This window comes from Danio aesculapii, chromosome 9 (assembly GCF_903798145.1).
Source record: "Danio aesculapii chromosome 9, fDanAes4.1, whole genome shotgun sequence".
In the NCBI taxonomy this organism is placed as follows: domain Eukaryota; kingdom Metazoa; phylum Chordata; class Actinopteri; order Cypriniformes; family Danionidae; genus Danio; species Danio aesculapii.
In genome coordinates this window covers 51,831,574-51,848,666 of record NC_079443.1, presented here as the reverse complement: position 1 = coordinate 51,848,666, position 17,093 = coordinate 51,831,574, and the positions used below count along the sequence as shown (strand labels likewise).

General features: G+C 37.1%; 1 protein-coding gene across 2 annotated transcripts; it reads left to right on the top strand.

The window, feature by feature from the left end:
- Window positions 1–882: 882 nt before the first annotated feature.
- On the top strand, window positions 883–9,557 carry tmem169b (transmembrane protein 169b). Of its 2 annotated transcripts, none has more exons than XM_056465169.1 (3): window positions 883–992; window positions 3,491–3,761; window positions 8,619–9,557. In XM_056465169.1, exons 2-3 carry the CDS (start codon window positions 3,530–3,532, stop codon window positions 9,233–9,235), a joined length of 849 nt encoding a protein of 282 aa, XP_056321144.1. In that variant the 5' UTR covers window positions 883–992; window positions 3,491–3,529; the 3' UTR covers window positions 9,236–9,557. The 2 variants fall into 2 exon arrangements, with proteins under 2 accessions (XP_056321144.1, XP_056321143.1); XM_056465168.1 differs by having other exon boundaries at window positions 3,435–3,761.
- Window positions 9,558–17,093: the final 7,536 nt, after the last annotated feature.

Sequence of the window (17,093 nt, the reverse complement as noted above, 5' to 3'; positions counted from 1 at the left end):
TTTGAAAACGTAATAAAACACACAGAGAGCGTGAAAATAACACAAGAATGTCCTAAATAGGTATATTTTGCGGTTTAAGAGATTATACAGCACAAAAATGAACGTAAAAGGCGAATATTGTGCGTTTTTAGTCGATTTTAACGCGGAGCTCAAGCGTGTCCGTTAAAGCAGCCGTTAATGCGCGAGATTCTGCATGATGACGACATTTTAGGTCACGTCATCTTTTATTTAATATTTAATATATTATTTATCATTATTAATTTCAAATATTTTTTGCATTTCACTTTGGAATAAAATTTCGTTGGCTATAATCAGCTAAATCGTGTGTGTAAATATATAGCCCATCTCGAATTCAACTACAAGATCGAATTTAATTGGACTTTAATCAAAGTTAAATGCTGTTTAATCATGACATTTTATGTGCATATTATTTTATTGACTATAAAATGCATCCAAAAACGAATAAAATATTGATGATGATATTTAAAAAAAAATAGGCTCACTCTTTATTTAAATATACAATTCACGTTATTAGCTTAATAACTACTAATTAGCTGCTTAATATTTAGTATGTAGTAGTTTAGAGATGATGAATCGTTGGGTTTAGGGATGAAGAATCATACTTTATAAGTACTAAAACACGTTATAGTATTAACAGACAGGTAATAAGCCAGTAGTGTGAATAGTTACTTAAACTAAAGGGTTACCAAAGGTAGTATGACAGTATAATAGTGTAAAGAGTTACAGCTGTGGAGTGTACGGCTGTCAAATAGATTTTATATTACTGTAGTAGTGGATTTAAATAAAAGGAGGAGGGAACTTCGATTATACCGTCATCTTATTGGATAGGACTGCCCTTCCAGATTTAGTGGGTGGGGCTTGTGTTCATTGTGGCCCAGGCGCATCTGCATGGCGGCTGCTGTTGACATTAAACCAGCGGAACATCTTCATCGCAGGAGTTTTACAGCTTTTCTTCCACGTATGTGCATCTTGTAAGTAAGACTGTATTAGCTAGGAATTAAGCACACGCTTCTGGTGTTTGTGAATAAGACGTTTAACGCTGTAAGATCTGTGATTAAAGCCAGAGCGGATCAGCTGAGAGGAAAACAGCCTCCGCCTGGCGCTTACAGTACACGGATTTATTTCACTCTTAAATGGCTTTAAAATGGAGGGTTTTGGGTTACACGTGGTGTTTGATTAAAGCACAATCTCCTCATCGGTTGTACTGTTTGTGTGTCAGCTGTGTCTCTTTGTTTCTCTGACAATAGAACTGAAGAAGCAGACGGAAGGGTGTTGTTTGCTACACCGAAGCTAGTTTTATTTGATATTTAAAGTTATTATTAGCATTTTGGATCTATTTGTGTTATTAGTTTAACTTTTGATTTTAGTTTGTGTCATTTTATTGTACTTTTTGTTTAGTTTTTATATATATATATATATATATATATATATATATATATATATATATATATATATATATATATATATATATATATATATATGTATATATATATATTTGATTTCTATTTAGTTTTAATGGATTTGGTTTAAATCTGAGAAGTTTTAGCTTTAATTTATATTAAATCAGTTTTTGTAGTTGTTATTTTTCTTTTTGGTTTTAGTTTGAGTGATTTTATTTGGCCTTTTTCTGTTTTTTTATATACATATTCATTTTCTGGTTAGCTTTAATTAATGTTATTTATATCTAAGATGTTTTAGCTTTGATTTAGGCTATATTTGAGATATTTTAGTACTAAAGCTGAATAAGCAGACAGAAGGGTGTTTGCTACACAAAAGCTAGTTTTATTTGCTATTTAAAGTTTTTATTAGTATTTCGAATCAGGTTTTGTTAGTAGTTTTCCTTTTCATTTTAGTTATTTCTTAATTTTTTTTATAGACATTTCATTTTCTGTTTAGCTGCAATGGATTTGGTTTATATTTGAGATGTGTTTGCTTTTAATATAGACTAAATAAAATCAGGTTTGTTGTTATTAGTTTTCCTTTTCATTTTTTTTAGTTTGTCATTTTATTGTGCTTTTTCAGTTTTATATATATATATATATATATATATATATATATATATATATATATATATATATATATATATATATATATTAGGGCTGCACAATATATCGTTTGATCATCAATATCGCAATGTGTGTATCCGCAATAGTGACATCACAGGATTAGATTATTTATTGAATATCAAAATAAAGATATAATTTTTACAAAACTGAATGTTATTTTACCTTTGATTGTCACATTTTTGTATTTTAATACTTTGAGTCCACAGATAACCATAAATCGCTGTCTATTTCACTTTTAATTTAAGTTCAGTCATATGATTGTAATTTATTATATTTTATGCAGATGCACTGCATATAAAAAGACTTGATCACCTCAGTTGCTCAAAATTATTGAAATCTTTCCAAATAGAGCTATTCAAATCATCTGGTTTATATTTATATCACTATATATCACTATATATATCACTATATTGAATATATATTGATATATATTGAAGCTAAAACACCTCAAATTCAAATAAAATGCTTTATATATAATAATGCTTTTCAAATAAAATGTTTCAGTCCAATCAATTTTTTTTTTGCTGCAAAAGCATTGTTTATATATTTTCTTCATTTAATAAATGGAAATTATTAACAATACTGACACATGACAAAGTTATTATTCAATAGTTTTTTTTTAAAGAAATATTTTCAAGAATGCGTCTCTGTCATTTTTATTAGTTTTGTTTAAATTATTTTTGTTAGCTTTAGTTTAGATTTATTTCCATTTCAGTCATTTTAGTACTTAAGGTCTATCTGTTTTGTTGGCAGCTAAAACAACGTTTATATTTTCTGTATTGCATTTAAAATATAAAAAAATATTGTAAGACCATTAAAAATACTGTAACTGTAACATAGTATTATTCAATATTTCTTTTTTCAATGTTTTCAGTTTTTCTAGTTTAAGGTTTAGTATTTTTTTAATGTTTTTGTCATTTATTCGTTTTTTTATTTGAAATAATTATATAACTATATACTTTTTAACATCTTTTCTGGTTTTATTTTTAAGTACATATTTTTAATCATTTTAATTAGTTTAGTTTTTATACTTTTTACTAGCTTTAATTTATATTCACTTCAGTTTTAGTCATTTTAGTGCTTAAGTCCAAGTCCATTTTTGTATTTTGATAAATGGAAAGCATTAACAATATTAAGACATGCTGTAGATATTATTCATTAAAATCAATAAATAAAACATTTTAATACATGCTGTAAACATCTAGAGGTGGCACAAAATGAACCTGCTGAAAAAAAAATTCCCTCAACTAGCCATTTAGATGCTCTTATATAATCTCCTCATGTCCTAAATAAATAAATGCATGCAAAATATAATCTGTGCATCATGTTCATCTCTGTTTCTCACAGGTTTATCATGTCTGGATGGAGTAAATAGTCTCATATTATCTCTCCTATGATCGTAGCTCCGCCGAAATCCTTTGAGACAGTGGATCTGAGTCTGGATGATGGAGCAGGAGCTGGACTCGGTCAGATCTGAGGTCTCCGAAGGAACGGTGGATGAAGGAAACACAGGTACCAGCACTCGGAGGAAGAGGAGGAAGCGGGAACAGCGTCCGGAATCCATCATCGTGTACCGCTGTGATCCAGAGAGATCAACTGGTGAAGGAGATGCTGATGGAGGAGAGAGAAGCTCTGAGGAGGGAGCCACGTTTCTGAATAACACCAGTACTGAAGGTGAAGTGTTTCTGAAGTATTTACTGTAGATTAGACATATGCCCAATTCCATTTTCCCCCTAGACATTGCCCCTGGGCCCTTGAAACAAAATGTTCTAAGGTGGAAGTGCTTCAAGTTTACCCCTAACTAATGGGACAACACTACAACACACATGCCATCATGTCATTGCGAGCAATTACATCATATGAGATCGACGATGGCGACTGCTGTAGTTATTCCCAACCCAGGCTCATTCTGAAAACGTACCTCCACGGACGTTTCTGGAGATCGCGGCATGTTTTTCTGCAGTTTTTGTTTTTGCAAATCCACCAGAGGTCGCCGTGTACACTTTTCGAGGTCTCAAATTTCCCTCGCTAGTGCCATTTGCGCCTGCTGTTCTCGCGTAAACCCACCAGAGGCCGCTGTCGACTCACTTTTGGACAGACTTTCTGACTGACTGAGCGAACGATCGGCTGACCCACCCTTCCCCTTTCCTAAACCCAACCAATTTTATCAATTGACCCGCCCACCTGCTTCCCTAAACCAGGGGTTCCTAAACTTTTTAGCCTGTGACCCTCAAGATAATAACGCCAGTGACTCGTGACCCCCAACATTTTATTTAACATAATATATACAAACGCAAAGCGGCTCAAACACACCAATAGGCCCAATCTATTCTTTGTTTAATTTTGGAGAACGCCACTCAAAGATCATCCTCCATGTTCAGTCGTGGCCTGTATTTAATTTTATTGTATGCGAGTGCCGTAAAGGTGTCAGAAAGTTTACCCTGGTGCCGTGAAATCAATCTTGCTGCATCTGACCCTATTGCGGTGTCTTTAATCTAACGTAATGAGACCCCAGGGGTCGCAATCCAATTGGAAAAAAATGTGTGCTGTTTTAAAACTATTATTGTAAATATAAAATGGTAATTCTAATAGTTTCATAAAATGAAATAGGTTTTTGGAAATCACCAAGCGACCCCCGCTCATTATCCTGCGACCACCCGAGGGGTCCCGACCCCCACATTGGGAACCACTGCTCTAAACCAAACCAACACGTTTCAAAAGCAATCCAAAAAAAATAAAAGCCCTCCTCTGACTTTTTTTTTTTTTTTTTTTTTTTTTTTTTTTTTAACCACATCCTCACCCTGCTATTCACTTGTTTGTTTTATATTTTGGATTCTGTTTTTGTCTTACCTGCTTTCTGGAACCGCTCTTCACCGGACTCGAACCCCCGTCTTCGTGGTCAACTCCTCTCTGCATCTCAAATCCGCCGACGTACGTGTCGCGATAATGGGACAAACTGGTTGCAGCCGGAATGCCGTTCATACGGAGGTAAGCAGTCAGCTGGTAAGCGCGAAAAGGAACGGCATCACACCGCCCCGTAGCGTTCGTTTAAAGAAATGAAATGCAGCCATACGTACCTCTGCCTACGTAATTCGCTGTCTCCAGAAACGTCCGCAGGGCTACGTTTTCACAATGAGCCTGTGCTGGTTATTCCAGTTGTGGGATTTTTTTTTTTTTTTGGTATTTATCTTCAGGAAATCACTGAAGGCATATATCATGTTATCCTAATGATATAATGTGGCAATAAGATCGTAACTGTACTGTTCTTTTACACCGTGGCCATATTCATCTATGTAAACACACGAAAACAACATTAACGTTATACTAGACACGGTAAAAAGCTCATTGCCAGCCATTAGACTTTTCTGACAGGATATTCGAGTGTCATCCAGTGACAGATGTGAAAGTGTTGTGGGCCTGCTATACACTGTATAGTATACAGGACAGGAGTTATTGTTATGCATTATAGATGGCCAAATTTAGTGGGGGGGTTATTGTTTTTACAAAAAGCGTGATTGTAATGTATCAAACATACATATTATGAATGTATTAAAGGAGACTTATTTTACCCCTTTGTCAAGATTTAAGATAAGTCTTTTGTGTCTCCTGAATGTGTCTGTAAAGAATCAGCTCAAAATATCCATCAGATTATTTATTATACCTTTCTCAAAATGGGAATTTAGGACACTGTGGCTGTTTTTTTGCCTGTGCCTTTATTGCAAATGAGCTTGTTCTCCTCGCCCACCATTGCAACTTGCGTGTCAGAGGCATATAACCCGTTTCCACTGTGGTACTGTTTGGTTCGGTACGCTTTTATGGCTATTTTCACTGTCAAAGGGTATCTAAAAGCAAACCATACCATATCATTTTTTGGTTACCCTTTGCAAAGGATACCTAGTATGGAAAAGGGGTACCAAAAGGCGGAGCTAGATGCGCAGCTGAATGATATTGGTTTACAGAGATGCGTCACTTGCAGAAGCAGGAGAATGAAAACAAAGGAAGCAGCATTTTTAAGTACACAGCCAAGAAATTACACTGTAATAACTTGTACATATAATAACAAGCCATGGTCGACCCGAGCTCAAACAAACCTTGTCGTTGTCTTGATTAACAGCCATAAAGCCAAGAACAACAAAATCTGCTGTGTCCTGTTGTTGTTTTACGAGCCCGTCTAAAAGTGCGAGTGGTTTCACTTTCACCAGAGAGCTCGCCGCGCGTCTACGAACTTCTTGAGCTCATATTAATAACGTGCTCGTGATTATTAAAGCGCTTCCGATATCCCATCCTTTCAGAAATGGACAAATGCGAGAGTGAAGTGCGGAAAAAAAAGGAGAAGCTGGAAAAAACAGCAGCAAATGATGCTTCTGCAACCTAAACCATGAACAAACTGCCATGTTTAACTATTATCATCAGCTTTAGGACTATTATGAACTCATAATGATGGAGGATACAGAGGATACATGTGCTGTTGAAGATTAAAGACACATGAGAGGTTTACACTGACTGTAGGCTATATTTCGTGTTGTTTTTGAACCCAAATAAGCACTAAATGTACGCTGTGTGTAGTTTATCTGTAATTGGTAACATATTTGAGACTGTAAGGGTCTGTATGTGTTCATATATGTTGCATTTATTTATTTTATATAATCGCAAACAATCATTGATCTGCAGTTATAATCAAATCATGTTCACAGAAAGGTTAGTAATGAACGTTTATACACACGTATTTATGTGTATGAAGCATCTGTTTTGTGAGAAGTGCTTCTCATGTGATATGTGAACGACCCGTACAGCTTTACTCTGATTTTCCTCGAGTAAAAATGGCGTTGTCTGAAACTTTGTCGTACACCAAGCCCACCAAAAGGGTGGCAGTAAAAACGCAAGCTTGATAAAGGTGACCCGTACTGTACCTCTCAGTGGAAACGGGCCAATAGAGATTGCTCTGCATGCCATGTTGTCAACTTAGCAACTCTTTTGCTATATTTAGCGGCTTTTCAAACCCCCCTTGTGACATTTTCTGGTTTTACTGGAGATTTTTATAGACTCTCATGTGTCCTTACTGTACTGTTTCTACTCCTCTCAATAAGCTGTGGGTGATGCCGTCGGCCCCTCCCCCGCCTCAGAGCACTGACAGGCAGCCCAGTACCACACACAGCCTGAGAGCAGATCACCCCTCTGCGTACCGACGGCAAATGATTTAGCACCGCGAGTGTGAGGTATTTCCCTTGTGCAGTCAAACCAATCTGCTTCTCCTTGTTTTAAGTTAAACAATTTAATTTGACGGGCTCACGGTGGCACAGTGGGTAGCATGATCGCCTCACAGCAAGAAAGTCGCTGGTTCGAGCCTCGGCTGGGTCAGTTGGCATTTCTGTATGGAGTTTGCATGTTCTCCTCGTGTTGGTGTGGGTTTCCTCAGGGTGCGCCGGTTTCCCCCACAGTCCAAACACATGCAGTACAGGTGAATTGGGTAAGCTAAATTGTTGTGAATGTGTGTGAACGAGTGTGTATGGATGTTTCCCAGTGGGTTGCGGCTGGAAGGGCATCCGCTGTGTAAAACATATGCTGGATAAGTTGGCGGTTCATTCCTCTGTGGTAACCCCAGCTAAGTAAAGGGACTAAGCCGAAAAGAAAATGAATGAATGAATTTAATTTGACTGTTTATTCTTTTCTTGTTCACAATCACAGATATTTTAGTGACGGTTTCGTAACTTGTCTGAGTTTATTACGTCTGAGAGATTACTGCAAATTCACTACACATCTATACCGTCATACTGTATTCAAACAGCAATACATTTAGTTAAATTGACATGCATATATAAAGCGTAGTGCAAATATAAATACCCCTTTATTAACCATAGGCTGTTAAACAAACAGAAGCGGTTGCACGTGATGACGTCGGTAATATGCAGATCTTAGCGCCTTTTCATTGAAAATTGTTTGCTACACTGGATGCGTGTCTACTTCTCCTGCTGCGTCTCACCTCAGATAAACAGCACAGTGACAGATATGAAGGAAGCTGATCTACCATTTATTAGAAATACTACAGTAAGCACTGGTAACCCAATGGTTATTTGATGCATTTGTTGTGTAGTTAATTCAAGCCTTTCTAAAACGATTAGTCACACATAATGTTGTCACAAAGTTTGTGCGTGCACACACACACACACACACACACACACGTTTAGCTTTGTACTGTTTGCACTGCAAATGTGACAGGATACATGTTAATATCCACTGCTGTATGAATATATGTTATGTTAATGTACAAAATAAACCTGGACGTCAAAATGGGAGGGATTTGGGTCCTATTTAACGTCAGGAAATTAAAAAAGAGACGTCTTGTCTTTATATCACCGCAATATGACCATGGACACACTATACCTGCACACAGTTCTGTCCAAACAGCTAACAAAGGATGATTTTCATCATAGATGCCCTTTAAGATTGAGAATTAAGATTGGGCCTTAATAGAACTGTGAACCGTGAAGAAAAATGTATGCATTGTTGTATGAAATGTCTTGTCCTTCTCAGGTTGGTCTGTGCCTCCAGACAGCCGCTATGTGACACTCACGGGAACCATCACACGTGGGAAAAAGAAAGGTCAGATGGTGGACATCCACGTCACGCTCACAGAGAAAGAGCTGCGGGAGATGGCGAGATCCAAAGAGCGTCTGGATGCCGAGTGTGACGCTGGCGAGGGTTCCAGTCGCTCCTGTGGATTCGGTCTTTCTCAGGGGCCGCACATCGTCCTGTGGAGCCTTTCCTGCGCTCCGGTTGTCTTCGTCCTGTCCTTCATTACTTCGTTTTACTACGGTACTCTCACCTGGTATAACATATTCCTGGTGTACAATGAAGAGCGGACGTTCTGCCATAAAATTACAGTGTGTCCTTTCCTTATCATCTTCTATCCGGTGCTGATCGTGGCGCTGTCGGTGTCGATAGGCTTATATTCAGCTGTGGTTCAAGTTTCCTGGGCCTTCAGTGAATGGTGGATGTCGGTCAGGGATTTGGAGAAGGGTTTTTGCGGATGGGTTTGTGGGAAGCTCGGATTAGAGGACTGTTCGCCGTATAGTGTCGTCGAGCTGCTGGAGTCGGACACCATTTCTGGGAGTTTGCAGGGAAAGTCACTACAAACATCTTCGGTGTGAATACACACCTTGTGATGTTTAAAGGGATAGTTCACCCAAAAGTACGATGGCCGAGAGACGCTCTTAATTCCTAAACAAATTAAGAATACGAGCTGCATTTTCTCACAACACAAGCAAATAGCAAGTAACTCAAGGGAAATGTTTCAAGGAGACCCTAAAACATGATATACCCAGCTGGGATTTGCTTGTTGTGCCGTAACTATTCCTTAGTTGTAGGTGATCTTTGAATACCTGCCAACACTCCCGTTTTTCCTGGGAGTCTCCCGTATTTTAGACCCATCTCCCGTATTGTTCTGTCTCCCAGAAAACTCCCGGAATTTCACCCCCCCTCTCAGCTTTTTGGAAAAGTCCGAAAACCTGTCTGAAACCTGGTGCATGTTCGCGCAACAAACCCTACGCCCCCACCGACTGCAACCTCCCCACCCCTGGCTCTTTAGTTTGCGCACATCACCCTTCCTCCCCAACTCCCAAACACCCCCCAGTCTCCCGGATTTTATATATCAAATGTTGGCAGGTATGTCTTTGAATGGTGAGTTTTAATGTTTATTTCAACATCCTGATTACACCACTCCATTGTCTTTTGTATATTATTAGCCTAAATAACTATAGCATAAATAGCTGGGTCCATCCCGTTTTGAGGTCCCTTGAAACATTTCTGTTGTGTTCCATGCTATTTACATGCGTTATGAGAAAATACTGCGCGTTTGCTTTGTTTACGTTGTGAGAAAACGCAGTGTGTTTACTTAATTTGTCAATGAAGATCTTTTGCTAATTTGTTGACATTTTTTGTAATTGCATGTGCTTTCTTAAATAGCAGCGCGTTGAGCTCTTTCGGCCACCATACAAAAGTGAATATTTACTCACTATTTACTCTCCTACGAGTGGTTGCAAATCCTTCTTGGTTGCAATAAAACTCTCCAGAAGAGTTTCTTTCTTCTGTTCAACACAAAACAAGATATTCTGAAAAATGTTCCATTGTAGGACAAACAAATACTATGGGAGTCAAAGGTTACAGGTTTTCAGCATTTTTTAAAATATCTTCTCCTGTGTGAATGATGATTAAATGATGACAGAATTTTCAGTTTTGGGTGAACTGTTCCTTTAATTATTTGCACTTGAAGTATTAGATTTAGTATTAGGCCAGACTTTTACTTCATTTTACTGGTGACACTTTACATTAATATCCATTAGTTAACATCGAATATATCGAACGATCAATTACATTATGTTTGTTATTTATCTAGTAATACTAACTAACTTGGATTAGCTAGTATTACTATGAACACTACATTTAGTACAGTTTTTATCAATCTTTAAATAAGGATAATGTACATCTAGCTTGTTGTTCTCAGAGAATAAAGTCCAACAGGTTTATTATCAGCTGTTGTATGAGACTGAGGAGCTTTATGTAAGGGATAAAGCACATCCAGGTGGTTGTTATCACAGATTATTACACTGCTGTCAGGAATACTTGATTCTGATTGGTCAGTCGTGACATTCTAAAGCAGGGATTCTCAACCTCGCTCTTGGAGGTCTGGTGTCCGTCAGATTTTAGCTACAACTTGCCGCAACACACCTGCAAGGATGTTTCTAAAAAGCCTAGTAAGAGCTTGAATAGCTACCCCAGGTGTGTCTGATTTGGGTTGGAGCTAAAATCTGCAGGACACCAGACCTCCAGGACCGATATTGGGAACCTCTGTTCTAAGGTATGTTATTCCCAGATAACAACCACTGAATAACACAGACTCATCCAGGAACTGAGAATCATCTTGACTGTCAGTGAATACGTTCATATCCATGTACCAGTGACATGCGGTGAGGTTTGTGGCTGGTGAGGCAGTGACCCTTTCAAAGTCAAAAGTCAGATTTTCAAACATGTCCACCCGATATATTTGCCAATTATTATTTCTATACAAATGGCAGGTACATATTGGGCCAAGGAAGAATTTAAAATGTATAGCGATATAGCTTGATGCTACAGACTGCTATAACAAGCGACTCACACAGCACCACGGCGGATGCACGCTCTCTCATTCACACACACAAACAGCACCACGGCGTGCTCTCTTTCTCTCTCTTTCCTTCTCTATTACACACACACAGGATTCACACGCTGGTCTTACCTTTACAAAACTTGTAAATGAAGTCTTGACATGACTTGAATTATTTTGAAATGATCGCGTTACCTTCTGTCCCATCCTTTGAAGCAAGTCCTTTATCTCCTGCATTGGTCGTCCAATATTTTTTCAGGTGTTGATTGAAAGTCCAATTTTGAGAATTTTTTGAGCTGATATCTGTGATTTTTTTTTTTTTTGCAGTCAGTAAGAGCTAAACCTAAAATAACTGACTCCTATTGAACTTTACTTGGTAGAAGAAGAGCAACCACTGAACAAGAATAACGTGAGCGCACGCGTGCCCTCTTCAGTGCGGCAGAGCTACTGCCTGCCTCACCTAATGTCTTTATGTCAGATTCTAACACCAAGTAGATGATAGACATACGTAAAATACATTACATATTTTATGGAAAGTGAGGACATATAATAAAAGTGTCTACAATGGATAAAAACTTTTTAATAAAGCATTACATTGGTAGCATGTGCTGAGTGAGCAAAAGGGGTGCGCTCAAGCCAGTTTGCAAGAGATTACTCAATCTGACGTGAGGCACAGCTCGGGCTGCCTCACCCCGCTTCCCACACTGTAATTAAACAGGAAATATGCAAAATACAGCAATATATATATATATTTTGGATTATAGAAATGATTGAAGTCATTTGAATCATACAGAAATTGCATTTATAGCCGAGATCAGTGGACAAAAATATTTTTTTATCATTAGTATACATCTCATGATGGCAGGTGAGGATGATGACAGGTGAGGCACTGCCTCGCCTGCCTCCCCTAACGCAAGTCCCTGCCATATACTTACATCCACATTCATACGTGTAAGCTTGCCTGTCACGTTGCTTTTTTTATTTATTAATTTTTTTTGACTGTTTGGCGTCGTCTTGTGAATGAATAATATGTAGGTTATTCTATGCTTTATTGAGCTGGTTTAGTTTGTGTCAGCTTTGCGTTTTTGGCTGTTTGGTGCCATCTAGTCACTAAATAACATACTTGGTATGCTATATAATGTTAATTTAGAGAGAGAATTAGGGATCTAGTTTAACAATCTAGGAGCAAAGGTTATTTATTCGCGCTGTGGTGCATTTGCTATTTACATGGCGGACTTTGTAAGTGTAAAAACTGAAGCTTCACTAGTGAGAAAACAGTTAAACATCTGCAGCGCGATGATAAAGAACGAGCCTCCTCCATTCAGCCTCTTTACTTTTTACTTTACTTTACTTTTACTCTTTACTCCTTTACTTTGAAGTAAGGAAACGGTGGAAACTCACTCCACTGAAGACATCCATTAGCCGACATATTTAATTTAGTTTAAGCGTAAAGATTTGTTTTAAAACTATTTCTAAATTCAGCTCTAATTTCCAGCAAAGGAATAAATGAACAATAATAATGAAGTGTGGTCAAAACACTGAGTTATATCCAAACACACGTCCTGTTCTTATGCTCCATATGCTGGTGCAAACGTCTCCAAAACCCCACAGGTGGACAAATCTAAGCTTGTTTTAATAAAACAAATATAAATATGCACATAATAAATAATACTGCTAATAATAGTAATAACATTAAACTAATGCAGTTTGTCATGAATGAACTGAAAAATCCCCCAGAGGTGAAGAAGGGATGGAGGCAGTGGGTTTTATATTTATGTAGAAAATAATAATTTTTGTAACATTTTTATTCTTTAATTTGTTTTCGTGTATTGTTGTACATCCTGTGTGTATTAAGCAATGTGTAAGTGTTTGGACCTGCATAGGCACATAACTAACGCAATCTGCGCTGGACTTTAGAGCAGCTTTCAGTTGGTCAATGTTGCTGTTGGTCTATTCCAGTTTCTCAAAATAGCAGTGTGCCAACAATTCGCCTTTACACACCTCCTTTATCGACCAGCACACCCATGTGACTACAAAGTTTCGCAAATGGATGTGATATTTAAACAACGTGGTACAAAACGTGAAAATTACTGTTGCGCAGGTCAGAAAATGGCAACAAATCCCGCCATACACGTCTTGTGCCTTCTTGCGCCGGGTGTATGATAGTGCTCATAGAGTTAAAGAATAATGTTGGGCTGTCGATAAGCCTGTCAGGTTTTATTATGCATTCACAACCTCCTGGATGTACTTTATCCTGCTTTTTGCAAGTCTACTTTGCACAAAATGTAAAAATTAGACATAAAACTTTGTTATGAGCCATAAGTCTGTGTTTCCGGTTGTTGTTTAGAAATTTCATACTTTGTAATGGAGTCAAGTCTTTCAGAGAGCCGCATAATATTGTTTGCTATACCACAGGGCTGTTGAATGCTTGATTCTGATTGGCTGATAAGCATTCAAAGGTGTGCCACTATTCAAGCGCACAGCTAAAGTAGTTCCGGCAGGTTTACAGCTCCATATCACTACGCTGAATGATTGGAGTTATTTCACAGCTACAACAGACAGAAATCACATCAAAACACAACAGAAGGCTTTGGAGGAGATGGGGAAGAGACTAGTGCTACACACAGGAGCACTTTGAGCTGAACAGGGGCTACAGCTGTGGGAACTGTAGCATAAGCTGAATAATTCACCCCGGTCTGGTGAATTATTAGAAGAAGTAAAAAAGACTGCATCACCACCTCTACTGTTAATTATATTATAATAATTCAGTGGCTTATCCATTATTAATTTCTTAATGCATTAACATACAATGAACAATATGTTTATTACAGCATTTATTAATCTTCAGTTATAGTCAATGCATTAAAATACAATGAACAATACATTTATTACAGCATTTATTAATCTTCAGTTATAGTTAATGCATTAACATACAATGAACAATACATTTTTTTGCATACATTATTTTAACGTTTTGGCACTTATTCATTAACATTAGTTAATAAAAATACATCTATTTATTATTAGTTCATGTTAACTCATAAAATTATTAGTAAATAATTGAAATCAACATTAACTGAGAGTACATAAAAGTATTTTTTCATTGTTAGTTCATATTAACTAATGTATTTTATTAATGTTGACAAATGAAACCTTATGTAAAGTGTTATTTTAGTCATTTGTTCTCTGTTTTTTTATAATGGTGTTTTTCCTATTTTCACACTGTACCTCAGACATTTATACTTTCGCAAGATAAGCACATATTAAATATTTATTATTTGTTTTATTTATTGGTAATGCTTTGCAATGAGATCATATTTAGCATTGAATATGTGTTGTTTGTATATGTCAATATTTGTTACAGTATTTTACAAATATTAGGTCAGATCCATTCAGTTTTAACCACTGTATTTTAATATGGAAATTGACGTTTAGATAAATTCTTGAGAAGTATTGATCATTTGAGTTTAACTGATGCAGTCATCATTATTGTAAAGTGTCACTCTTTATTTTTGCATGTTTTATTTCAATTAAAACTATTTTTGTAGTAAATCGGAAGGGTTATGAAAAGAGCAGAGATGTAAAGGTTTTTCTTGACCCCCTGTAAAAGTAAGCCATATATTTATATACGTATATGCAAATAGACTCTGATTGTCAGAAGCCCTCTATATTATCTGATTCAGTAGGTTTATTTTACTAGCAACGGACAAACCCATAGAAAAGGGTGAATGTTGTGAATGTGTTTGTGTGTGCAAACAGTTATTCCAAAAATTATATTCATAACCAGCGCAAAGATGTGTTTAAGTGGACACTCAAGGGAATATTTTAAATAACTGAACATTTAATGAATAAATGTGTTACTTCTGACATTTGTTTACATATTTAATATTTGTGTGTGTGTGTGTGTATTGCTTAAAGACAATAAAACTCCTGCATTCCTGTATTTTAATGTCGGGTTTGCTTCTGTTGTGATTCACAAAGCAAAACATTCATGAATTCATAAAGGAGGACTTCCAATTGTATGAAAATTAAAGATTATTAATTAAAGTATTCCTGCATGAAAAAATACCATAGTAATTTATAGTAAATACCGTAGTGTTTTTAAATGATATATTAAAGTGTATTATAAGGGAGAGCAGGGACGAAAGTACCATTTTTCATAAAAACCTATTTTAGACAGAAATATCCACTCACTTTATTAGGTACACCTGTCCAACTGCTTGTGATCACACAACACGTCCAACCTTGAGGCGGATGGGCTACAGCAGCAGAAGACCACACCGGGTGCCACTCCTGTCAGGTAAGAACAGGAAACTGAGGCTACAATTCACACAGGCTCACCAAAACTGGACAATAGAAGATTGGAGAAACGTTGCCTGGTCTGATGAGTCTCCATTTCTGCATCAACAGTTTAGGCTGGTGATGGTGGTGTTAATGATTAGTACCAATTCAGCATCCTGTCAACACCACAGCCTACCTGAGTATTGTTGCTGACTTCCAACAGGATAACGCACCATGTCATAAAGCGTGAATCATCTCAGACTGGTTTCTTAAACATGACAATGAGTTCACTAGTCAAATGGCCTCCACAGTCACCAGAGCTCAATCTAATAGAGCGCCTTTGGGATGTGGTGAAACGAGAGAATCACATCATGGATGTGCAGCCGACAAATCTGCTGCAACTGCGTGATGCTATCATGTCAATATGGAGCAAAATCTCTGAGGAATATTTTCAGTAGCTTGTTGAATCTGTGCCATGAAGGATTAAGGCAGATATGAAGGCAAAAGGGGGCCAACCAGGTACTAGTAAGGTGTACCTATTAAAGTGGCTGGTGAGTGGATTTTTAAAGTGTAGTAAATGTTTCATAAAGAAAAACTTATTTTAATGTCAATATGTAGTATCTTAAATGAAATTCGAGTACACAAATGTATACATTTCCTAAACAGCAATTCATATCAGTCTCTCTGAGTACAAAACATTTGCTCAGTTTTTGTCTTGATAAATTCATGCACGACAATCACATCCCTTCTGAATACATGCATGTTTATTCAACCGTGTGATTTGCCCTGCAGAAACTGTCACATTCATGTTATGACTGGATATATGAGGATTTCCAGGAGCACGTCTGACCCACATACATGTTGGATCTTGTATAAGGAGACTCCGCTGAAATCTGCTGCTCACATTAATAGGTATACAGAGATTACTGGAAGGTTTGTAAATCATTTGCAGTTTATTAACATGTACATTTGCACAATCCATCAGCACTTTTACAGGCACATTGTGATGCCTTTTACATTTGTACATGTAAATTTATTCAGATTATAATTAAGGCAAGATAATGCATGTGAACAGGGTGAGATTTTTACTAATCAGTCCTCGCTGAATTTTGCACAGGCACTTTTTTTTGTTAATATTTGGGTAACACTTAAGAATAATGGTTGATTCATTAATGTACTTACTAGCAATAACTAAGTACAAATACAACTAGAAAAGACACCCTCTCATCTCTCTGACTCTTGCACCAGGTTACGCATTTGCTTTAGACATTTCCCTAATCACTCCATGCCTCTTGGAAACTCTGTGCATTTCAAATTGTGCTTCATACAGGTGAGTGGGCTTGACAAACCACCAGTAGAAACACTGTTCTCTCTTATGCACCTAACACTTTATCTACTTTATCACAACTATAAGAGCAGCAGTGAACAAGTGCTATAGACAAGTTTCAGGTGTGTAAAGTCTAAGAAGCAAAGCATTAGTAATGTATTTTTTTTGAGAGAGTACAGTTAGTGGTATAGCCAGAGAGGCAGTTACAGATTAGGAAGGAAAGTGGAGACTAAACAGTTGAGTTTTTAGTCGTTTCTTG

Bases quoted from the DNA above. Each gene is read 5' to 3' on its own strand.
- tmem169b (XM_056465169.1), top strand. From the start codon at position 3,530: ATGATGGAGCAGGAGCTGGACTCGGTCAGATCTGAGGTCTCCGAAGGA. The intron at 3,762-8,618 runs GTGAAGTGTTTC...TGTCCTTCTCAG, and splicing joins GAATAACACCAGTACTGAAG to GTTGGTCTGTGCCTCCAGAC.